The 26,066-nt window shown below is 41.6% G+C and overlaps 2 protein-coding genes across 12 annotated transcripts; one reads left to right on the top strand and one right to left on the bottom strand.

Moving 5' to 3' along the window:
- Positions 1-204: 204 nt before the first annotated feature.
- On the bottom strand, positions 205-4,241 carry LOC135487967 (TIP41-like protein). The gene is made up of 8 exons (XM_064772291.1): positions 3,780-4,241; positions 3,421-3,539; positions 3,073-3,252; positions 2,795-2,897; positions 2,379-2,510; positions 2,132-2,227; positions 1,843-1,905; positions 205-1,398 (listed from the first exon to the last, which is right to left on the bottom strand). Exons 2-8 carry the CDS (start codon positions 3,525-3,527, stop codon positions 1,261-1,263), a joined length of 819 nt encoding a protein of 272 aa, XP_064628361.1. The 5' UTR covers positions 3,528-3,539; positions 3,780-4,241; the 3' UTR covers positions 205-1,260.
- Positions 4,242-4,422: 181 nt separating this feature from the next.
- Positions 4,423-23,116, top strand: LOC135487963 (adhesion G-protein coupled receptor G2-like). 11 transcript variants are annotated; one of them, XM_064772275.1, is made up of 25 exons: positions 4,425-4,605; positions 8,403-8,744; positions 9,042-9,119; positions 9,630-9,701; positions 9,988-10,232; positions 10,547-10,653; positions 10,976-11,171; positions 11,552-11,634; positions 11,829-12,054; positions 12,326-12,452; positions 12,834-12,964; positions 13,260-13,482; positions 13,753-13,933; positions 14,113-14,235; positions 14,568-14,726; positions 14,993-15,142; positions 15,384-15,632; positions 15,883-16,027; positions 16,417-16,492; positions 16,785-17,020; positions 17,388-17,549; positions 19,031-19,084; positions 20,225-20,347; positions 21,686-21,811; positions 22,170-23,116. In XM_064772275.1, exons 2-25 carry the CDS (start codon positions 8,530-8,532, stop codon positions 22,514-22,516), a joined length of 3,834 nt encoding a protein of 1,277 aa, XP_064628345.1. In that variant the 5' UTR covers positions 4,425-4,605; positions 8,403-8,529; the 3' UTR covers positions 22,517-23,116. The 11 variants fall into 11 exon arrangements, with proteins under 11 accessions (XP_064628352.1, XP_064628350.1, XP_064628351.1 ...); XM_064772271.1 differs by having other exon boundaries at positions 19,031-19,147; XM_064772276.1 differs by lacking the exons at positions 19,031-19,084; positions 20,225-20,347 and adding exons at positions 18,034-18,072; positions 21,298-21,366.
- Positions 23,117-26,066: the final 2,950 nt, after the last annotated feature.

Below are 26,066 nucleotides of genomic sequence, written 5' to 3'. Positions count from 1 at the left end.
GCTACATTGGGGTGGAAAAGTAGTTCTGTCAGACCGTGACTTCTCCAATCAGAATTCGATAAAGGATGAATAGTCTGTGTGGCATCTCTGACTTCCTTTCATGTCATTGATTATGCCTATGGTCGTCATAGCCATGTCTAGTCCGATCACTCTTTTGGTTGGAATGAAATTGAGCGACAGCAAGAAGATGAAACAACCCATAATAAATGAAAGGTGCATTTATTCAGTGTATGTCCTATCATTATATTTACATGTACGTGTAATTACATTTGACTGTCTTTTCCAAGACGTGGCACAAACTGTAAGACAGGCTCTAAATACAATAAACTAGCAAACAAAATGCTCATACACATACAGGAAGGTTGAAAAGACAAGTTTCTCTAATATTTCAGCGCCTGAGAGTCGAGGAAATTGTTTCCTCGAATCAGGCGCTATATAAATATTTTAATTGATTGATTGATTGATTGATTGATTCGGAAATTCAAAAATTTCCCAAATTCAAAATGCAGGGAAGGGGTGCTTTGTCCTTACTTGGGACTTTTTTCAATCATGCTGGTAAAGGCAATAGACTTGACAAGTATCTAGCAAGATTGGCACAACCACAATATCTGTTACATCTGTATCATAGCACATGCATGTATATAAACAGCACAACATATCTGTGAAAGACACCACAATGACCCTAAATTATAAAAAAATGCATTTGAGACATCCCAAGTATTCTTAGGAAACGTTTTTATCAACATGATCAACTTGATTGAAATCTGAAATTTACATCTTGCATGATTTCTCTACATCATCTGATCTATCATGCACAGTGGTGATCAAATGGTATGAACATAGTAAAGGTTCATTCTGCTGGAATCATCGATTATATGACTACCTCTCATTACATGTAATGCACTAAGAGTTGCCAAATCACAAAAATAAAACGGTCACAAACATTACCAAGTTTACAATGTGTGCATCAATACATTCATGACTATATTACATGAGTGTTCAAAACACAGTGAGAACATGTCACAAACAATAAAATGTCTCCTAGACACTACATTTCACGGCCAGGACATTGCAGCGACAGTCAAAGTCATACAAGGATACCTCTAGATAAGACAACATTTACCAGTTCCAAGACATCCTTTTATCAAGAAGTCCTAACACGCAGTATGAGAATGGATCCTGAGGTCAAAGCACATAGCTCTGCTTGAGCCATTACAGTCTGTGATTGTTCAACACTTCTTGTAATACTAGCTCCAAGTTTCACCGTGGTGCCAAGTCCATATCTGGGTACAAATACTGCATGTGTGATTGGGGAAGTTGTAATCTCTCGTAGCGTTCCTCCTTCAGTTTAAGGTAGGGTGCAATCTCATTGGGGTCATTGTAAAGTTGGTGTGGAACCTGTAATATTGGAATGACATTGATGAAGCTCAATATATTTGTATACCAAACATGCATGACAAGTTCAACTAGCCTTTACTCAAAGATGGTGTTCTCTTGATGGTGTTAAAGTGTGATGTTGGATGCGAACCTATACACCTTTCCAGAAATGGGGCGCTGAGTGTCCGAAATAATGATGTCATAAGGGGAAACTAGGCCTCATGGTGGAGGGACAAAGGAGATAGCCATGGTTGACCAACTCTCTTGAATGCCTTTGATGACGGACAAGGGGGAAAAAATTAGTTCCAATGCAAGCCACCAATTTCGGGAAGCATGTATACTGTGGCATTGCTGATAGTGATATCAGAGCAGACTCTGAACCCCAACTTTATCAATTCTTGAAAGTTCTTATCAATGGTCAATTTTCTATCATCAAATTGAATTGTCAGTACACATGTTACTTACTGGTAAGTCTTTGAACAGGATTTCTTTGACTGTATACTCCCGTAAGAAGTGACACTTATCAAACTGAATGGAAAAAGATATGTTAGTGGTGATCTTTCTAGGTCACACCAAATCACAGTAAAAATATCAGGGCTATAATCATACAGCGAGAAAAGGAAGAGGTGTGGTCATAAGACAAATAAACTGACACAGAGCGCTGTCTGCACCTTGTAATATCAGCGATATTATTCCTTGCTATGTTTGCTGGTTCCTTCAAGTACATGTATGATCACTGTCATAATTTTCTCACCTCGTGATGAATACGAGTATCGCAGAGTCTTATCAGTACGTTGTCGACGCGTAAATAAAACCGTAAGAGGATGAAGAAACCACTGCTCATCACACGCTGGAAGAACAAGAAAATATCTGTAGTTTTGGTAACATATTCTGTATGAGAGCTGCATGTCAAGTTGATGTTTTAACATTCATCTATCAATATCTTGAGTTAGTGCTTTCTGAAGGTCAATCACAGGAATATTCTGTACCCCTGTACTCACCATCTTCACATTTAGTGTCGAGCTTCCATTGTCTGCCAGTTCATCTTCAAAAAGAAGTAAATCTGCATAATATAAAATCTGTTCCTTTACTTTCAATTTTTCTATGTCAATTCGTTCGTCTGAAGCAAAACACTGAAAACAGACAGGAGGTGACAGATATTACATGCAAGTACAGTTTAGATTTTTAGATACATGTATAAATATTAAATATTCTTAAATTAGAGTAATTTTATACACATAATGTAGTAAATTTGTTCCTTCATTTGTCTAACAGCAAACACTAGTCATTAGGTGGACCTAAATACAAATTCCCTCAGACTATGACTATGATGAAGCACACATTCTGGTGGGCACCCTCTCATCGGTTTGGGTAACATGTGATTTAGATCAGAGGTCAAGGGAAAACAAAGCCTCACCTTTATTTCATTGCCTTCAGTACCAAACAAAGTGCCCTGATAGTCTGTGGTGTACGTCCAATCAAATGGCTTGATAACATCTTTGATATGCTCACAGTCGGACCTGAAGTTGAAATGTTTATGTACATCTCGGCCAGGACAACAGTCGTTAATCAAGATGAAGGCTTAGTCGGCAGCAAAGGTTCATTCTTTGGCCAAGATTATGATCACATTGGGCACTGTTCTTATCTTATTTGAGTTGTGAACATAGTAGTCCCTTTGAGCTGATGGTACCTTACCTAGACTCGGCCCATTGTTGTGCCACCGCCACCTTCATCAAGTCATGTTCTGGGTCAACCCGCTTCAGTGCATCAAGGGCATTGAACTCCATGCCAAAACCAGACTGGTGCTCTACCCTCAGGATGTTCTTATCAAATATCATCTCAGGAAGTTGGGGTAGTCTTAAACTCGCTTCAAATCTGCAAGAAGGAGTGGTGCATTAGGTTTTCATGTACTGGTATAAAGTGGAATGATCATTTCATGTGTGCTATCCAAGGAAGTTAGAAAAGATTTTGAAATAAAGAACGCTGTTTTTTTTTATTCTACATAAAAGGCCAGGCCAAATTATTGTGGATTAGATGACGTACTGTTCCCTTCTTGGTCCCCCAGAAACCAAGATGTGGCTTTTGGAGGATGTGAATGTCCATGGCCCCAACTTAAACTGGTCGACCTTTGGTGCTGCCTTGGAAGCCATGGCGAGTAAGACCTAGAAAGAGATAAGAGAAAATGATCTATCATAGAAGCAGAAATAAAAGGATGGCAACACTGCTTACAGATGACTGAAAATACATTCTCGGACAAGAAAGCATTCCGAGAAACGAAAACCTGTACAAAATGTACACGCGAGATAACAATACACTTTTACCAATTGCACATGCTACAATCAAACAAATCCCACACACTCAGCAAGAAAGAGAAAGTACGAAACGTCTGATAGTATACATACCAGTAACCATGTAATAGAGCGTTGTTATGTGTCTATTTTCATTGATTTAGTAAACCTTCACTCCCGTCCTAAAAATAGCAAACTGTGATATCTCACTTGAATCACCACCAACCTGGGGTATTGTACTTTTACAAGTGTCCACTAGGTGGGGTAAAACTTCACCTCAAAATTCAAACTTGGCGCCTTTTCCAGAGTGGGAGAGCGCGTGGCACGACAGGGTTCGTCAAAGTGCGGGCGATGCTTTTCTGAAGCCACTAGACCAGACCAGACCCTGCGGGATGAAGATCACTACAATAAAAAGCCAAAGAAGACAAGAGTGCCAGCCTCCTCGGAGACCCGGGCCCGGAGACAGGCGGTGCTAGTCTACAAATTTTGACCAGTCTTTCATTTAGATATCTGTCCTAGCCATTATTTGTTAGTACACAGTTTCCGGTATTCTCAGAAGGAAGGATTTAGACATGACTATGCGCTCCATCTTCTCCACTTCTTGAACAAATAAGGCAGTTACTTCAAAAAGAACACTACTGCATCTAATGAATAAAAGGGAACTGAAAAAAAATTGATGAGGCATGACATGTCAACAAAAGAAACGAAAATAGCTCGACCCAATTTTGATTATTTATCGGGAGAATGTGATATTGTGGGGAAACAATTTGCAGTTGTCGGTTTTTGTTGGCGAGATGACCTTATCTCTCCGGTGAACTGTTGTCCCCGACGTGCCAGCAGAGCGCAATGCATGACGTCCCGAGTTGAATCCTCAATCTGAATTAGACAACACCGCGTGTCGCCCCGTGTTTCTAAGTTCACCATAGATGTTCATGTGCTGGTGAGTAGAATGTCGATAATTCCCGACCGGTTCCTCGTCTTTCTAACACGATATTACGGAGTCGTGATCATATAATCAGTCGTACTTCAGGAGTCCTAGATCACCAGATGTGACACCGATAAACCTATTGTATGTACCACACTTCAACAGACGTGGAGGTCGCGCATCCTCATAAAGTTTTCTCATGTGACATTTAATTTTATTTGATGTTACGCTCTGGATTGATTGGGGGCATTTAGGAATAACATGGTTAACATCCAATGGTAAGTCGAGTGGGATTTCCTTAAATGTTCAAAATTGACAGTGCTCGAAATCCATTGCTGGTGGGTATACACTGGTGTTACTGATAGTAATCCCATTTCATAACACTATCATCCAAAAGTGGTCAATTCCTACCCTGATAATTATTACGTGTTTGATAGTCCAGTATTTCAAAACATAAATTGATGCATGTTAAGAACATTTTGAAATCGACAGCCTGGGCCCGGTTGTTCAAAAGCATAAAAGTCACGTTATCCTAACGGTTACGTTAAGTATCCTCAAGGACGTTATCTCTTTCAGTTAAACCCTCTAAACTTTCACGTTAAGACTTAACGTCTCCGTTAAAGGTAACGTTGTTATGAACAACTCAACCGTGGATAACTTGGCTGTACGTATAGTCAAGTATGGTATATTGCAAATTATTTTGGACGAACTTGTAGAGTGATCAATACCTACTTGCATGACAAGCAGGGCATACATACATTATGTATTAACCGGGGCCAGTGACTGCATACTTCAATAACTTCAACTAGCAAACTAGAACTCACAACGTGCAAATATAAGCATTCCACATTCATTTATGCAACAGAAATATCATGGTAAACAAGGCCAGAATAAGCTCGACTCGTGTTTCCCGTGGTTAGTCCACCGAGAATGACCTATGCAGAAACTATTACTCACAGGATTTTAAAACAAATTTAAAGATCAATAAATGTTGACAACATGGATTAGGACCTTTCCAGTTGTCATTAGGAAACGCTGCGTTTCTTCAGCCTTGGCCATACTCTAGCCAAGCGCAATGAGTTACTGCCGCGGGTTCCTGCAGAGGGTAACTGGTTTGGGGCAGGGACAGGGCTAGTAGTGACATTCCTAAAGCAGTGTCGGCGTTCAAACGCAAGTCTTTTCTCTCGTTTTGACATATTTTGCTCGTACATTAGAATATTTTATCTGCTGACATATTCTGCACGTTAGTGTCAGTGCCACTGAGCAGGTTGAAGGGATGGTTTGCTTCAAGGTTGTGCCGTCAATAAAATACTGGTGATTAGTTATTTGACCCAATATTATAACTAATTAGTATTCTGTTTACCATTATAGCAAATTTTCCACAAACTGCGTTATGATAAAAAAATACTTTTGCAAATTGCCGAGTCCGTCATACACGCCTCTAACTGAGTAATGATACAGTCGATCAGCGGCACGTACATGAACATTGTACTTTTTATTAAGCAAATCGACTCGAGAGTGCAAATCATGGCAACATGAACGACCATTGATCAGAAATAACGCCATACAGCAAAAGTCATCAAGGTTAATTGGTAAACCATGTCCACCGCAGCCTGGACACTTTCTGAAAAAAAGACACTAGGTATCTACTTGATGTCGGACTGTCATGACCAAAAGCCAATCATTTGATCAGTATTAGCCTTCAACAGCCGGTTTTTCACCATCACGCATGGCTATTATTACGATGACTTATCAGCTCTTCATCAATGACATAATGAGAGATCTTCAGGTTTTAGTTTTGAAATTTTGAGGTTGGAATTTTTGCCTTCCAATCGAATTCGATGAGTTTTGTCCGAAACTTCGTCGCTTGGACAACTTTTCGGTATTGGCCCTCATCCGTTCTTGAAATGCAACCGAAATCTCCACGCTTATTAACCGTTGGTGCTACCGTTGGCACATATTGGAGAGAAGCCTTTAGCTTTTCGGCGTCATGTCCGTCTGTTTAACTTATTCTGCATCGTGTGATGTACATGACGTATAGCGATCCTGCAATGATTCACATCAAACAAAAGTCTTCACTGAGTGCTGACATTTTCATGCGAACTCATCCGGGCAATTTCTATGAATAAAATGTCGCCTCTCATTTTATTCACAGTAATATTTGTATGGCTACACTTTGTTGGGGTCACAACTCCCATGTTGACCATGGACGAGCCAAACAAACAAAAATCTACGCAGCCGAAATTTCAACAGAAATGTCTTTCTTAACTCGCTGGGTATTTAGGTCAGTGACAAGGTGGGCCTAAAATTCGAACTTTATAAATGTGATAAATACATTATTATCATTTTCTATCATTACCTCCACATTGTATATCTAATTTATACACATATGAAAACGACATTGAGGTCTTAAAAATTAGTACATGTCATAGAGATAACGATAAACCTTTAGGGCACAAACTGTGGACGCTCTGTCCTCCAAGACCTAAATCAAACTTTGCTAATTAGCTGGGCTACAACTCTACCAACCAAGCGGGCAACGGGGACACCAGGGCAACCAGGGCAACCAGGTCAGGAATTGACATTTGCGGAAATAATTTGCGGACGTCTTTGATGAGTGCTTTATGTACATTGTGATATCTTGTGCCTTTCTAAAACCGCGTTCATATCTGACATGTGTGTCTGAGGGACTGAACAAGGATCATGGTATGTCTAAATTTCTTTATATGTTTAATTATCATGGCAGTCGCTGCGCGGAGTGCAGATTTTTCGATCTCATCCCAAACGAACCGTTACATTACAAACAAGTTACATTTTTCGCCCAAAAAATTGGGCCAATTTTCAGGGTTTTTTTTCTTTAGAAATGTCCCAGACAGTTACGAGGTGAATCAACGACGATTCTTTTCAGATTTATGAAATGTCCTTTCCTTTCGGTATTCATGATTGTGCGGATTCAAAGGTGATCGGTGATGATCTTAGTGAAGTTGTACCAGGAAGTCCCTATCTAACTCTTTGGCCGAGTAAGCGTTGACTCTGAATTTCGCCGCATAACACCGGTAATTTGGTATATTGTCGGTAATATAGGCCAATGATTCAGTCATCAATAGACGTTATTAATTAATGTCAATTGGAGTTTTGAAAGAATCAGATTTTGACGTATTCATGAGAATGTCAATCAATAATTTTCGTGTTACACTGACAGACGACTCTTAACTCGATAACGAGATGAACGAAACACTCTGAAAGATACACGTATGCTTTTAACTAAGTACGCGGACCATGGTGACTGTACATGACCTTCACTTGTATTTGCAAGGTACATGATATACTGCACCATACTGGGGACATGTTCGAATGCTAGGGTCAGTTGTATGCTCCTTCCTCGCCGAGTGGAAGGCCCCCTGCAGCTCAGGATGTACTGGCGATAGAAGTCTCCTACCCATTTAAAATAGGATTACGCTTCTGGCTTTAGCTACTGCCGATACCGTTAACGATGTTGAATGTCTTGGTCACCAAGTAATTGTGTATTGTAAAGTCAATAAACCAATAATGAACAAATAACAGTCTCGTAACCACAGTCGTCATAAATCCCTGCAGATAAAGGATAATATGTCATCTTTTACGTCATTGTCTGCAGGGTTAGGGTAAGGGTAAGCAGAAAAAAAGTCAAAATTCTGAACAGCTTTCAAAGTCAAAAAAGTTTTGGGACTGATGATGTTGGTTCATTTTGAGCAGCCAAGCTAAATGTGATACACAAACGACACGTGATAGTGCCATCATTTGAAGAAGGTGATACTCGATTTATCTTTCAGATGAAGTTCTAGCAGCTAGACGTTACATGAGACAGGATATCTCACAATGTTTCTCGGCCGCCTCGGCTCGTGACCTAACTCAAACAATCAGAACACTGAGGAGACTCCTGATTGAACCAAAAGGGCAATGATGCTGAGAAGGACAGCCTTATTATCTCTTTACGGGATTTTCAATTTTGTTGGTTTGCTACAAGCAAGGACGGCGTGTAGTTCCAATAAACCCATCTGTGACTGCCGGCCTGAAGGTGCAAGTCGGCAGCGGTATAAGTTTGTGAACTGTAACATGAGAACCCCACCGCTTACTACTTTTCCGGGTGGAATACCTAATGAAGTGGTGGAATTGTAAGTCACTAAACCTTTCTTTTTATTATGAAATATCAACAAGATTGGATTCAATTTTCATTGTACTCATTTGATAGAGGAAGATAAGGGTGAATGTTGTACACGTACAAATCACGCGCTATCTATAGCGCACATTGCATTATTCCTAAAGCATGGTCGACTTTTAGACGAAATGGTAAACACAATTTAGTTACTGCTAGAGTAACCTTGCATGAGATTGGGAATCAGGTTGCAGCTGAAGATTTATTCTGATTGTTGATGCCAAAGCGCTGCCTTATGTTGAATTTTGTTTTTCAGGGATTTAAGTCACAATGAAATTGAACATATTCCTCAAAAAAAGTCAGTGTTAAAGAATCTTAGGAAGTTAAAAAAATTGTAAGTAAACGTGACCATGTATCAACTCATGATTGGCCGAACTATCAAATACATGAATTGGAACCTAGATAGCCATTTTGCTATTGGCCGAACTATCAAATACATGCATGAAATACATGCGTTTGAACCTATAGACTACCATTAAAATAGGTGCGCGAAGATACCAGAATCATGGCGTTCGATCAATCTGAAGTGATACACACAATTGGAAAAATGATACACGTATCACTCGTTTATGTCCAGGATTATATGCCGATTTAATAGACATTTTGACTTAAAATTTCTTTGAGAAAGACTCCCCTCTTCGCGTGACTAACTCGAAATTCAACAAAGAGCGAGTCCTTCCCGTGTTCGGTGTCATTTTGAAGCCTGTGACTTTTTACATACAGTGTTAAAGTCTCTTTGCCAATGAATGACACTGACTGAGATACCAAGTTTCAAATGTTAAGAAATCTCCAGCACTGTGAGGGTTAAAATATCAGTATTATAAGAACATTCGTTTCATTTTAGGCAGCTGTCTACCAACAGGATCACCAGTATCAACGATGGCGATTTTACAGATCTAAAAGAATTGATAAATTTGTAAGTAAAAACGGATTGTATTTGTTCTGCTTACAGTATAATATGTTCTCTGACACTGACCTTGATTAACAACTATCGGACCTTAGCATAAATCTCTTCTGAGATCAGACGTATAGACTGAGTAATAACTTCCGGTTGTATCCAATTAAACGTGCTGAATACTTGATGATCATGAAAACTGAATGAATCACATGTTATTGATGTTCTTGAATACATTGTAGCATTTTGATTTCAGCATATATATGTTTGTTGATAAGTAATTATCTTCTATGTCTGACTTCAACAGAGACCTCAGCAGCAACCCAATCACAACAATCACTGCAAAAGCATTTACGGGCCTGAGACATCTTAGCGTGATAGACCTCCGGGGTGTCACTTTGAATTGCGGTTGCGTGGAGAGGGATTTCTATAAATGGGCCGCAACCTACAAACCGACGCCGATATCGATTCTTGGTATTAGGTGCAGTAACTTGGAAAGTCTGCAGTTCCTTTCAAGCGTTCCGTTCGATTCGCCAATTTATTCAGCTTGTGGTAAGAATATGATCCCCCCCCCCCCCCCCGTTCCAATTGAACCTGGCGAAATATCCGGTGCAATGATTTTGTTAACAACCAAAATACGCCAATGAGACGCACTACCTCATCACAGAGAAATTGTATTGTAATTAAGCTGTTTAAAAAAATGTTACAAAGAAAAAAAAAATCATCTCGCTAAATAAAAGTAAAACATAAAGTTTGGTAAGAAATTACGAAAATAATATTTTATGATTGCGACTCTTTTTCTTGTTGTTTCTTGATAGCCATATGCGTAACTTGTTTTGATAAACCATGGCCTGACTTGCTTCCAGAGCCACCGCCACCAGCGACGCGGTGCATGTCTTGCAGCAAAACGAGCGCCTTCAATGATGACGAATGTGATGCGAAAGGCTTCGTTATAAACTGTAGTGCTGGCCAGGTAAGTTCAACTGAAAACCTAGACAATGCTTTTCTGGTGAAGCCTTTTCGTGCTAGCCAAAATTTTGTTTATGAATATTGCAGGCGCTGTATATGATTCGTTTTCTTCTCCAGCTGTCTATCTGTCTATCTGCCTCACCGCCGTGTGGCCATTGGGGCAACCCTGTAACTGAATGCGTCACCATAGTTCTGCGAAGCGGATCAGATCTCCGGTCCTTTTCTCTTCCATTCCTTTAGTGACATCGTCAATCCAAATCCTCCTTGGTCTACCGTGTCTTCGGTTGCCTTCTTCTCCATGCATATATCTATATATTCCGTCTCAGATTGCTTGCAAGATGGAGTTCGAGTTTACAAAAAAGGGTCACTGGGCATTGCAAAAGTTATGTAGTGAATCAGACTGTACCAGCCAACAGCCAGCGCCATGCGTCGACCCGAAGGATGGCTTTTATGATCAGCAAGGCTCTTGTACCATGTGCTGCGGGGGTGACTTGTGTAATGAGGGATACGAGGAAATAAAAGGTACGTGTAGGTATGGGTAATTGGCACATAGGCCTATAACTTGTACAAGAAGTTGGTATCTTTGTCAAAACATATAATATCTTATTTTAGATGAAGACACGAGTGGCAGGACTAGATAAAGAGGTAGGCCTATTAGACTACAGAGTCCCCCACTAAATCCGTCACATTTTTCCTTTATCGTTACTTTTGCCTGCCGACATCGATGTAGTGACTTTTTAAGCCGGAATATGCGGATCCAATCTCGTTAATTTAGAAAAAAAAGAGTCAGTGTGGGTAGAGGGGTGTTATGTTACATGTATTTTACCAGTGCTCATGACGTATGAGTTCGTACCATTCGTAACACTAACGATGTACTAATTTGTTTGCTCTGATCTTTTAAGATTATCTCAAGAATATTGTATTCAAGATTAAACTCAATCTGAAGGACGCCAAAACCGCAAACTCAACAGAAATACAAGCAGCCGTAAGTTACAGAATTTTTACTCTACAGAATTCTGTGAACTTGTTTGTCGATCAGTACCTATGTTTGCCAGTCTAACTTAGACACTTGGATTCGTCTTTCTTCGACAAACCCAGATCTTACTCATAATTGTGATAATGATTTTCTCTTTGACTATTGAAAAGTGTTTAACAAGTTGTTGTTTTCTTTCTTTAAAGATTGTCAATGTTGTGAATGCCGCAAATCTACCAGGTGTGATTCAACCTCCAACATTCAAAATCGAAGGATCGGAGGGATATGTTGAAGTGAATGCAACGTTTTTACGTGGGTATATGGATACCATTCTGAATTCCCTAAAACCTGCCATCGAACTTGGCTTTGCTACTGATCCTGTACTGAAGGAAGAAATAGGACCAGGCAAGATTGAAATATGGACAACTGAATGTAAGTTACCCCTCTCCGTTTACTGAGTAGATGGACCCCTTGGTTACCCACCAGCCCTATACATCGTTCGTCAAATGAAAGCTGTTTAAACCGAAAGAATCACATCAACCGATTCTAGGGAAGGGACCTTTGCGGAAACAGGTTACTGATAAACTAAAATTGGACTTCTGACTTGTAACTCGTGTATGCGTGGCAAGTTTAGAGCAAAGCAGAATAAAAAGGTGTATGGGGTCTCACTTTCTAACAAGTGCTGTATTGGCTGTTTTCACAGATTGTCTTCCTGAGCAGACATTTGACGAGCTGAAAGGGAACTACTCCTGGCCGACGACGAAGTCAGGAGCAACATCCATGGTGGAGTGCCAACGACAGGGAAACGAAGGCATGAGCACGAGAAGATGGTAAGATGAAGAAAATGTCATCTTCTTGAAGAGAAGGGCGTGCTTCTTTAGGTTTTGTAAACTGCACACTGCAAGGCATTGTCTGCTTCCTTGGCTAGTACACATGTACACGTTTAAAGACAAGATAGCTTTCCATTTGTGATTCAGTAGGCCAAAAGCAGATGCGCAGTAAAGGTTTATCCGGAAAGTACTGAGCCCCAAAAAATCGAAACGATGATAGCAGACACCTGAAGTGTCGTGGACTGACACGTATTATGATGGTACCGGTAGTGGGTCTGCCTCCCTTACGTGCTCCTTCATAAGACATCCTTTTTTACTCTTGGCAATGACTGTTTGCAGCTTACCATCTGCCATCATGAACTGTATGCTTTTTGTTTGAAGCGTTTTTGGGCCGTCCCCCTCAGGTGATGAGCTGATTCCGGTATGGGGCGATCCTGACTTGAGACACTGCGCCTACATCAGCAAGACGACTGAGGCACTGAATACGCTGACCAAGTTGCCCATTACAAATGGTGAGCATCCGTTTGTTAATCACTGCAAATGTAGCTGAACTATTGATAAGTTTCTCACAAGCTATAAGCTCTGATATTCAACATGGCCACTTGGAGAAGGCATCTTGAAATCTTTTCCCTGAGACAGTTTTGGATCATTGAGAAAGGTTCCGCCATTCGAAGGCCAGATTGAGGTGAAATCGACAAACCTTTATACAACTCTCAGTGTTCGGCTCCAGGGAACTCCTTTCCTTGGATGGAAATGCGATATATTTTTTGAACACCTTCAAATAATCGAGGTACTTGAACATTCCAGGGACAGTAAATGCTGTATCCAAACAGCTCGCAACCGTGTCAGCATCTGCAGAGAATGTAGCGGACGTTTCAATGTCCACAGAAGTTATTGACAACATTGTGAACAGTGAGGCGGCTTTCTACAAAGAAAACGTGAACAGCACCACGAAGAACGTGGTTGGATGTATCAGCAATCTCCTCGATGTTGACTTCAATACAATGCAGCGAGCTGGCAGTGCACGACGGTAATCAAATGGACAGTTTACTTAGCGTATTCTTAAACCTTTTTCTACCAAGTCGACGATCACTGCTATTGCCATAGGGGTACCCGAAAATCCAGAGTCAGTATACGGAACCATATCCCCAAAATGACGGACTTCTATTCGCTACAGGTGCGATCGATCCTTGTTGAAATGTCCGACTGGCTGCCATTGTCGGCAGTTTGCAACCCTTCTCTCTCTGTTAACCCGTGTTTCATCTACAGCTTTGAATATCTGGCATGGTTCTTTTTGCAGTTTGGTTGCCAACATCGAGGCCATGATAAAGAAGATATCGCTGAAACCCGGGCAGGAGATGGACGTGGTGGACAACAATCTCGCTTTAACCCTGGTGGACACTACCACGGGAAAGGCAGACGGTGGTTTGCAGTATGGTGTGACGGCCAAGCCAGGTTATCCAGAATTTAATGACACAAATGTGAGCAAGTCAGATGTAGACAAAGTTAGCAGATACTGCCTTTCATTGGTCTTGCTTGTTGGTAAAAGTGGTACACGATTGATAGTAGACATTTCGTCATTTTCTGTTACATTACATGCGATTTTGAAAGAAATGCAAACGCATATTGACTGATCTTACTTGAAAATTTTCTTTTTCAGGTAGGAGTGGGTAAACGAGGTGCCACAGTCAAAACAAGCGTCACTATTCCTCCGGGGGTCTTCAAAGATAAAGCAATAAAGAAAGCCGCATTCGTTGGTTACAAATCTGATATGTTATTCAAGGTACATTTGTGATGGCGAAGTCCTTGCAACGAGCGAACTGGTTGGGGCTATACGCACACAAGGCGAGACCAACCTCAAATGGTTACTCTAGACTACTAGCAGAAATCATTTGTTACTGTTTAAAGTCCGAAAACGAAAACGAAGATTGGTACAATTTCCTCCATTTTATTTTCTACCAATCTATCTTCTACAAATGATTTCGAGCATCATGACCAAAATTGCTGAAGCCATAACATGAACGAAAGACCTGAAGGATGAGTATACATGTCATTAATCTGGTGATTCTTCCAAATCCTAACTGTACCAAAATGTCATTCATATTTCACTTGCAGCTGATGGAGTTGGACTCTAGCACGTTGGTAGTCGGTGATAGCAAGAAGTTCAACACGACATCTAACTCGATGGTCCTCGCTGCAATATTGGACCGACCAGTCAGCGGTCTTACAGGGTCAGACCTTATAGACATGAAGTTCGAACATAGAGAGAAAAAGGTACAGTACATCTAACAAAGATACATGTAAAATGAGAAACGAATCCATGCGGTGAAACTTGTTCGAAGTGACGCAGGAAAAAACAAATGAGTTCGGCCTAACACTTTTGCAACCTTAACGCCTGATTTCCACTGCAGCAGGAACCTCTGAACAGCGCGGTTTTCACAGGCGTTGGATGCCCAAATTTCAAATCATAAAATGATGTCATTGTGTAAAAAGTCGCTGATCCAATATTCCTGTGAATCATCCATCGCGTTTCCCTTCAGCTTGCCGACAACCCTCGATGTACCTGGTGGGACCAAGCCTCCAACGGGGGAAAAGGAACCTGGTCAACGAAAGGCTGCACCGTTGGAGCGACCGAAGCTGGTGTTACGACCTGCAAATGCGATCATTTGACAAATTTCGCTCTTCTCATGGTATGGTTGTATAGAGTATTATGCTAAAGACAAAATGCCGAGCAATGGATCGGCTGGGCAATCACTCCTTATCAGAATCCTCATGTTGTGGCGCGATACCTCCTAAGCAAATAATCAAACTGCTTAACCTAACATGTTTAACGTGTCACCCAATCAAACCTGAAGCTTAGATCGGCATGACGATTGCAATGGATAGTTTAGAAAACAGTACAATATTCTATAAGGATCATTTTCGTTTCAGGACGTCTATGGCTCTAATTCGGACATGAGCGCCAGCCACCAGCAGGCTCTCACCATCATCTCGATAACCGGATGCACCCTGTCGGCGGTCGCTCTCATCTTTACCATCTTTACCTACGTCTACTTCCATCGAAAGTTGCTGAAGGACAACCCGTCGAAGATACTGCTGAATCTTTGCGCTGCTCTGCTTGGTCTCAATATAGTCTTCCTTGGGGGGACGCACTACCAGGTGGATGATGGGGCTTGCAAGGTATGTTGCATCTTGACTCTCAATGTATCGACATTGCTCAGCTTGCTTCCAGACAACGTGCGTATGGGCGGAGGCTGCGGAGGCAGTAGCGCTGGAAGTTCAGTATGGGTATGTAGAGGCCAGAGCCCATTGCCGTGTATATGTTGGGATTTTGATAGCATTGTTTCAAAGTAGACTTCCAATATCTCATAGAACTCATTAACGGCGGAAAACTTTACATTACAAAACTTCATTAACATTTTTGTTTCAGGCTGTGGCTGTACTGCTGCACTACTTCCTACTAGCTGGCTTCACGTGGATGGGAGTTGAAGCATTCTACATGTATCTCGCTCTCGTGAGGGTCTTCCGACCATATTTCTCAAAATTAATCCTAAAATGCTGTTTAGTTGGATGGGGTGAGTTGAGAAACCATCATCATTGAAGTACTTGTGTTGGCAGATTTTTGAACGAGCATGCAATTGGGACAGTGATTCGCAATATAAGACATGTAACCTCTCTGTAAATGGGTAATTACTTTATCTTGTTTTGATACCACGAAGATCCACGTTTGTCGGATAGCTCCTCCTCTCCATAGGTCACCGCCACGCCTACCTACTTTCTCCATACGCGTTCTCTTCTATTTACTCACAAAGAATACCAATATATACTGGGTATACCCAACGTTGCAATTAGAGGAGATATTTCGTATCAAGTCAAGTCAAGTCAGTTTACAGTCCTTTTAACCAATTGTCGTCTGCAGTCTAATCTCATTGAACTTACATACGTGTCTTTGATCTTCTTCCAGGTCTCCCGTTAGTGATCGTTTCCATAACTATCGGGGTGAATAAAACGGACAACTACTACCTAAAGGGTGGACAGATGTAAGTACAACATTTGGTGGTCCAGCGAGAGCAGATGGATGCTATGACCAAATGATTGATCTTGGTTGTCTTACGAACCGATAGAGCTCAGATCTGTTCGATAAGTGGGATACACACAAACGATTCGTTTCAGCACACGTAGCTGAACCAAGGTTCAAAGTATTGCTGCAAATTTGAAATAGAAATAGACTCGACGGTATATGTCTTCATTGAACTAACATCTGAATGCATTGCATGTGCACCACTGCGGAATGAAAAGTCCTGTGGCAACCTTTTTCTCTCGTCTCTTCAGTTGTTGGATCCGTGACATCCCATTCTACGGTGCGATAGTGGCGCCAGTATGTGCCATTCTCATCGTCAACATCATCGCATTTATCATGGTTATCCGCCAGCTCCATCGGTTGACAGAGAGGAAGAAACTGACCAAGATGGACAAAGCTCATACATCGACTATGACGCAGCTTCGAGGCGCCGTCAGTGTGCTGGTTCTTCTTGGTCTAACGTGGCTTTTTGCTTTCCTTTCCATTGGTAAGTCTGTTCGACCTTGAATCATCTCGGGTTCTGAACAGCAACCCGAAAGAGGGCTTTGTGTTAAGGCTTAACATCCATCTCAAACTTTTTACCATCTGAACCCTTGTGCTACCAATCATCTTCCTGACTGGTCGTTTTGCAGATCTTTTTTAGAAAGCAACATATTTAAAGAAACGTTCATCGTTCTGAGTGTCACCAGCTACTCGTCAAAGCAATTCTGGTTACGGAACTACATGTGGTGACTACCTGGATGTCTACCCAGCCACAACTTGGAGATATTGCTTGATAAGTCTCGAGCTGAGTGTCGAGCACGAGGCCAAATGTGAACGTCTCCACTGCAGATTTCCACCTTGTTATTTTTCAGGCGATGCCAGCCTTGCCTTTGCCTACATCTTCGCCATTCTTAACACGCTGCAAGGCCTCTGGGTCTTTGTGTTTTATTGTCTTCTGAAGAAGGATGTGCAACATGCGTGGATGAGAAAACTTATCTGCTGCCCCACCCCAGAGGACTCAAGGTCGAGTAAAGGTGAGAGCTTATACACCAATGCACCCCTTTCATGAACTTCTTCTCCTTCGCACCGGCCTTCAATGCGGCCTTCAATGTATCTTCTAGTGATTTCAAACAAGGTGTGTCCTCTTTGAGCAGAGTAGAGTTGCATGACAACTAGCAACGTTTGGTAATAAGCCACTGATGGATGTGTCGACAACTCCCGTCGTGGCGTAAATTTTCATTCATGATCCAATCCGCAAATATGTGCTTTCATAATGAGTTTCTGAAGGTTGCGTTACCCTCGACTATAGCGCCTCAACCCCAACACGAGGATCTTCGTCACGACTTCCACGTCTTGTGTCCCGCTGGCAGCAAAAATAAGTGTGGCTCTTTCCAAGATGGTGTTGGAGACAGCAATCACCAGTATCTGCATGTCAGTGATAGAGTTTTCTGTATCATCATCAAAGAATCTAATTAAAACATGAAGGATGCAGTTAATCTTGCCACTTTTTCAATACAGACCAACTTGACGACATTAATAAGATAGTAAACGCTGAAGGTACGGTCTGGTAAAGGGTTTCTCTCTGCATGCATTCATCTCTAGATTACTTCATGCTACCAGTGCCGCCATTCAATTGCTTACAGTGATACTGTCGCACAATTTAACGTTAAACCGCCCTAAAAGATAAACGATAAAAGCATCTCATTGTAGATATGAGCTATAACTCAAGAGTTCAAATGGGTTCACGGGAGTTGTTTGGACTTTCCTTTGCTTTGAATGTTGTCCCGACACCCATAGACTTACTTTGATTCTTACTTCAACAACCTCATTGTCGTTTGTCCTTATCATAATTCTCTTCCGCTTCGTCCTTCGACGGTTCCTTCTGTTTGATCAAATATGATTCAGGTCCAGTGTGGAACTTTAGAAAGAGTAATTAATTCTCTGCCGATATTTCATTCTTTTTCTTTGTGGTGCGTGAAATTTCTTTTATTCATTGAGAAACAATGCACTTTCTTTCTGGTTCGTTATATCCTTCATTCGGTGTCTTCTCGGTGTAAAGTCAGCTGTGTTGCATCTTTGTTTCGTCACTTCATTTTATTCTTTCGAGGACGGTTGTTTCTCTCCTCGAGGGCATTTTAGATATTGGTAACTGCATGTGCATGTACGGGTATTTTGGTGTTCATAATATCTTTGATATGCATTCAGGTTGATGCATTCGCTGTTTGTTACTGGGCAGACTGCGTGCGGATTGCGGACTTCGTTCATGCTTTGCTCGTATTGAATATAACAACAGCTACCAGTTAAAACAAGATGCTTTTGTTTCACTGCATAAGCTGAAGAGAAATGTTGATAAAAATTGTTTTCTTTGTGACAGAAAGAAGTGGTCAAAGACGACCTGTTTTACATGGTGTTACCCTAAATAGAGTGTGAAAATGCTAAACGTATCATTTCATTGTTTTTTTCTGTTTGTAAAAATATTTTTACCAAATTCTAAATTTCTGCTGTTTGATTCAAGGAAAGTATACTCTAAACCATCAAAATACAACAAAGAAGCTGACAGGATCAGAAGGTAGTTGTAAACAATCTGATAGCACTGGTGTCACATTAGCAACTTATAAGCGCGTCTCCACAGGTACGTTAGCAGCTATAGCTCACGCCTAACACTAGTATAATCACGTCTTTCTTTTTATTTGAAAGACTCTGGTTTTGCTTTATGTTTTCGTAGCTTTATAAGACTTTGAGAAATATGTACATTTTTCTGAAGGACTCAATAGTCTATACACCTTTGGTAACTGAAAATGAATAGCTAAGAATGAATCCGAACTTGCTTACCGAGCAAAAGCATTACTAATTTTCATTTGGAACTCAAAACTAGAACTGAAGGAAGCAAACCCTTTGACAGTGACCTTCAGGATAGCCATTCAGTGTAGATCACATGCTTTTCAGTTTAGAACAAGACTCACTGTGCCCTCCCGTTATTTTAAGAAAAGGTATGTTAATATTCGTAACCTGTTGTGGGATAGCCATGAACACTATCTTGTCAAAATGGTATTCTTAAACCAGCATGAATAGAAGAATGGCATGTTACATAGCCGCTAGTATGCACAACACGGCCACACTGCAGCGCTTTTTGCGTGTCTGTCTGCTTTACATGTAGCACGTGCGTACCCACGTTTTGATCAGAAAGAAAAAGCAATTCGTGTGGGAGAAAGCTGAACACTTCTCAACTATCTGCAGAAGATCGTTAAGGTCTTACTCTCGCAAACAAACGGGGATCATTCAAGATCTACGCGATGTGATAGTTCAAACTCATATACATGTACAAATACACACGTGGTTGCATTTAGCTTGATCTATATCTGGTTCGAACAAGCTGGCCGAACAGTCGCGTTAGACATGGTGTCACTGGAACATGGGAAAATCAAAATATGTAGACATGGATTCTGAATTGTGGTTGACATATGAGTTCTTTACAGCAAAACGTAGTCATGGACATTCTGAACCTTTGGTATCTTTGAATCAGAACCCTGAGAAAAGAACGGTTCTAGAATCAACGGATTTGAAGAACACGCCTCTTTGAGTCGCCTAATGACTTTGGAGTAAGAAACCTTGGTGTAACCATGCAGAGATAACAAATACAGAATACTGGTTAGCTATAGCCTCCCTGGCTTGCATTTAGCTTATTTTGTGTGTGTATCTTTTGTAACAGACACGGTGCAGCCTCTTTCGGTATACACGCCCTTCCAACTAAAGAGCGGGATGCCGGGAGTTTCCCCTTGCGGCCCCTTCCCTTCTACAGGAGACTTTGACTTTCAAAAAAGGAAGGATTCCAGTAGGAGAATACGATATCGTATTGTTTTCAGTTAACAAACTGACAAAGTAATCATACATAGGTGATAGCTGTTCTTAACCGTGCTGCTAACAATTACTCTAACATACCTTTTAGCGCAAACGCGCACGGCTAATACCAATAAGATGTGAGCTATGTACATGTATCGCAATGCTGCGGCTTTGTCTTAACTTCAAATTTCGATTTGAAAGGTGGAAGAAGCTAAAGACGCTGATACATCTGTACACCAGTTTCTCCACGTGGGCAACATTGTACAGTGAATATGTCAGTGCTCTTTACTCATCTCGCCTTCTCTGTGTAATAAATTCATCTTTGAATCATCTTCTCTCAGTTGTCTTCGCTGCAATTTACGTTTGTTGGTGTATGTTGTGTTCTCTATGTCTGTTGTTTTTCCTTTGCAAGTTGGTGGTGGTAAGGACGGAAGAAGCATTTCACATTTCGTTGGTGTTTGGTTGGCTACCATCGGCGTCTTACCAGTCACTTTAGACAACGCATTATCAGCAGTTCTAGAACTGTTTAACACCCGATTGCTTTTTGTCAGACAGATGAAAGTTTATGAACCTGTCTTGTCTAACAGCTAATTGCTTTTAGGCTGTGTCTCAGGACCACAGCGCCGCACTGGTTAAGATAATGGTGTTGACAGATTGCGATAAACCACCATCCTTTATTTAAACTCCTTCCGTCGATGGGCAGTGACAGAAGGAACAAGCACAAAGAACTACTCGGATCTACTCAGTGACCAGTGACTCCTGGTTGTTCTCAGAACTGACCGAACGAGTATAATTAACCTTACACGATGAGAATTACATGGCATTGCGACATCGAAGAAAGGCTCTCATGAGTAGACTAATGCATCGACGACAAGCACCTTCATCTTGCACATTCACCAGCTGATAGTAGAACTAACATTAACTATTTATTCCTTTTCTTAGAATGCATTTATAATATGGACCAAACTACATGTAGCTCGGAAAGGAATGGAATTTATAGACCTCGCAATGGTAACCAATACTAATCTTTATATTAGCACACTTCCCTCACATTTTCTTTCTATTTATTTCTAAAACATTTAGCTTTCGCCTAACAGGATGATCGTTCATGTAGTCTAGTTTTCAGACAGCCATGATTATGTTTTCCCGCCAAAATTGTTGAAATTTTTCATAACTTCAAAATTCTGAAAAATTGAAGAGATGAAGCATAGTCTAGCAAACGCTGGTGTTCCTATCTTACGCTGATTGGGCCACTGGACCCCTGCCAGCTGTCGACCAGAATCTTTTGTATTGGGAACTTTGAACCTTATTTGGTACGACTGTTTTCCAGGTTCGAGCACGGCCACTACAACCACAAGGATATCTTCAGCAGCATCGACCAAGTCGAAGAAGAGTACTGCTTCCAATCATACTGTCTGTACAACTCTTTCTACCGAAACTGACGATAGTACGCATGGTAGGTTGCCCGCAACATGCTCTCAGTTTCTTAACTCTTCTTGAACTTCTATTTTCTCTTTATTTGAACAAGACAGGACATCTTTGGCACCATTATTCTTGGTAAGAAGCAGGTACCGGTAAATGCTTTCTTAAAAGTTTTTACGAGAAACATTATGTACACAATAAAGCTATGCACCATGCACAGTGGGCCAGATATGATGAGTTTACACCGGTGTATCCTTTCTTTGAACTTTAGAATCAAATTCACACGCGGCCTATCAGACGAGTTCACGCTCAGGGAGTCTACCCAAAACAATACACAGTCCCTCGCAATCCTGTACCATCCCATCGAGTACGTCTTCTTTGTCTCGTTTCAGAAAAACCCACCGACGGTAACTGCAACACAACTGCCTACGAAAATCCAGCCTTCTCCCGTTCAATATCTGGGTCCACCGACCAAGCCCCTACAGAGCACGAACCAAGTCCGAGCACGGAACCAAGTCCGAGCAAGGAACCAAGTCCGAGCACGGAACCAAGTCCGAGCACGGAACCAAGTCCGAGCACGGGACCAAGTCCGAGCACGGGACCAAGTCCGAGCACGGGACCATGTCCGAGCACGGGACCAAGTCCGAGCACGGGACCAAGCGGGGAAAAGAACTATAAGTGGGAAGTCAAGCCACAAGCTGGATTTGTCGATTCAAGAGGATTCGCCCGTCCAGTATAAACTCCAGTGTTAAAAAGAGATGCGGTCTACTTTGCCGGTACAACAGTACTAAAGAGATGCGGTCTACTTTGCCGGTACAACAGTACTCTCCTCTCAGGACATCAGGCTTTGGTGCTGTTTATACCTTTCTACTCACGTCTTGGGACTGCCTGACATTTAATCGTGTGGCATGGCTACCCGACACCATCGGTGATGATGTTACTAGAAACATCATTCAGTATGTTGATTCCGTAAGAAAACGTTTAGTATATACACAATATAACGTATCAAGTATCATGCACAACCATCTGTGGGGTGTCACAGGCTTGGAAGATATCTTTCCGACGAGTAACGACAACAGATAGAATCTTCAAGCTCGTTTAGCTTGTATAGCTCATATCCCAATTAGCAGTCTTAGTGGGTCGGGTCAGGATGCCGATGGAAGGACAATGGCTAAAACTAGCAAGTATATATGAATGGGCGGTGACGAACTATTAATGTTATGGTTATGTAATGCAACCACCTCTTTGACAAAATGTCAACTTTTTTCATCTATTATCTCTTTAGAGAATGATATATTCATGTGCCATAATTGTAAATAAACATCTTGTAAATGCTGTAGTAATGACCTTCCAAGACAATGTGTTACGGACAAATGTACAATTGTAATTTAGTCTTGCCAGTGTCGGTGACCGAGTGTATCAATAGAAATGACACACTTTAAACACTGACTGCAGCCGATTTCTTTTGGAACACCCTGACAATCACAAGCGTGAATAATTGATATCCGAACCTTTTCCTCTTTTTGCAAAACCGCTGTGCAAATTATCCGAAGATGTGGCGATTACCTCCCGAGCCTCGGAAACTTCACCATAATTGCCCTCGATTGCATCTACATGTAATCAATTTGACACTAGGCACGCTTCAGTATAAAATGACATCGATGACGCGCTGGTCAGGTCGGATACCATGACATATAGGCCTACCGGCCCTAGTCGCGTACCCGTGAAGCATAGCTTTATGGACTGGGGATGGTTGGGAATACGCTGTTCCATGCACATCGTGTCATCTGGATTCATCTGAAACTGGAGAATGACACTGACACTGAATAACTGTTTTCTCTCAAGTTTCGGTAATCTGTTGACGCCAAACGGCCACACAGGAACCTACTGCATACTCGAACCTATGTATTGATACCAGCACAGGGGCTTCTCTGCTACAGCGCACTAACAGTTTACCTATGCATGCACTGGCTGTGCAGTTTTTAAATAAAATCCGTTCCACATGCTTTGAAATCAACGAAAATCTCAGAACTGGCGTTTTCAGGACTGAGCAAGGTCTTGTCTTCCTCCGATCGCTTCAGAACTTGCATGGGTCACGTTCAGCATCGAGACTGACATGATTTGAATGTGTGTGTATTCCATGTTGGTGCTACAGTAGTCCTTGATCCTACCACGACGCTGGATACCACAGATCATGTTCACCACGTGACCGAAGGTCAATCTTCTGCCACAATTTCATTTTGTGTGCATGGTACTGTTTATGACTGACAATGACTGAAACACATTTTGTTTTAGAAGAAGAGTTCACAGTGGTTACTTTCCTTGCAAGCGCTACATATGTTCCTTTTATAGGCCTGCTTGACTCAATGCATCCTGTTTACAGAATGCGATGGCTCCTGTGATGCGCACTTTCTTGAGTATTTGAGTTCACCAAGACCGCGGTCCTATTTGATCGTGTCAAAGTCCCTCCAGGCTGTCAAGACAGTAATGCTATTTGACTGAGGTTGAAATACCGAGTGGCGATGGAACCGATCTGATATCGAAATGATGCATCTGACTGTGTCTCGTCTACAGGGTGAAGAATTATATATCACAGTTACATTGCTGATTAAAATGGCGTCCATGTCTCCTGGAACAACACAGTCAGTGCTAATAAACACAACAGCGTTCGACAACTGTTCGAGTGAGATTCGGCTTTCAAGAACGGAGTCAGTCCCGCAAAACGGCGCAGCAACGATTATTGAAGACGCTGACGGTAAAATAAGTCCTGTAATTTACTGGTCCTTGTACTTTATCAACCATATATATCCTCCAATAATCATCGCATTTGGTTTAGTTGGCAATGTGATGTCTTTCCTTGTGTTTAGCCGGCCGCAGTATGGGAAGAATCTCACGTGTTTCTATTTACAAGTTCTGACCCTGTCGGACTTCGCCATCTTGTGTTCCCATCCCACCAGTCGTGCGCTTACACATTATTTCCCGGAATACGTGCTTGGTACAATGACTGGGAGTGGAAACGTACTAACTGGTATATATCTTTATGTGATCTATCTATCGTATCTAACCTCCAATTCTACGGTAGCTACGATGTCTGTTGACCGTTTCATAGCTGTAAGGTTCCCTTTACAAGCTGCGTCTTGGTGCACGAGGAAGCGCGCAAAGAGGATCATTGCCGTTCTTTTTCTTCTTAACGCCAGCGTTGCAATCCCAAACTTCTTTCGTTCAGTTAACAGAAAAAGCACAGTCATAAAGGACATATTTTTCTTTGACCCAGCAAAATATCCACCTTGGGCTCTCACTGTTGTCGATACAGTCACTGCAATCTTCGCTCAATGGTTGCCCTTTTTATGTCTCCTTGTCTCCAACAAGTTGATAATTTTGACTTTAATTCAACAGCGGAATAAATCAGACTTGGGTTCGGCTAATTCGCGGACTAAGATGGAACAATTGAACTCACAAGTGACTGTCCTATTGTTCGCTGTCACGTCGATATTCCTTATAACAACTATCCCATGGTCACTGTGGGAACTGATCGGTCCAGCGATCGAATTCCGCTACAAAATTAAAAAGCAACTTGTATACGATATTTTCATTTCGTTGTTATACACCAACCCAGCGCTCAATTTCTACGTGTATACTCTGAGTAGTCAGAAATTCCGACGCGATGTTCTGTGGATTTTAAGCCAAAGTCTAGGAAAAGCTCAACTCTCCAAACTGCAGGGTTTGAACAGCATGAGCAGCGCGAAATAAAGTCACTGACGAAATATGATCTTGCGGGGGCAACTGATCTATTCGCGAAGTCCGTGTGCATGACTGGGTGCTTGGTAGCCTACTTGACTGTGCTTTAAGAGAGACTGGCGCCATGCCTAGTCTCTCTTAAAGCACAGTCAACAGACACCAACCCCCTCAGACTCAGAAACCACAAACGCCCAACCCTTCCTGCTACCTTAATACTTTTGGGTACTCAAGGTCGAAAGCGATGGAATTGTTTGTGGCAGGTGAAATTGAGGGATGAAAGGACCTCAGAGATTACCTTTCTTCCTTCTGAATCGACTCTGGACAAGCATTCCGGCGGCAGAGCCAATAAATCTGATCTACCATGAGACGAATGTGATTTCTATCTTCCGAAGTCAGTGTAAAATATACTTTAATGATATCACTATTATTAAATTGAACGGTATGGCAAACATGTGATTATCAGCACGTGGCAAGTACAACTATGTGATGTAAGGAAAATCCGCCAGATGTCTTCCCGGAATAACGCTACCCTTGAAATGATGCACTCTCGG

Source organism: Lineus longissimus, chromosome 5 (assembly GCF_910592395.1).
Source record: "Lineus longissimus chromosome 5, tnLinLong1.2, whole genome shotgun sequence".
Classification (NCBI taxonomy): domain Eukaryota; kingdom Metazoa; phylum Nemertea; class Pilidiophora; order Heteronemertea; family Lineidae; genus Lineus; species Lineus longissimus.
Note: the sequence above shows the minus strand (reverse complement) of the source record. Positions and strands in the feature narration are given on the sequence as shown.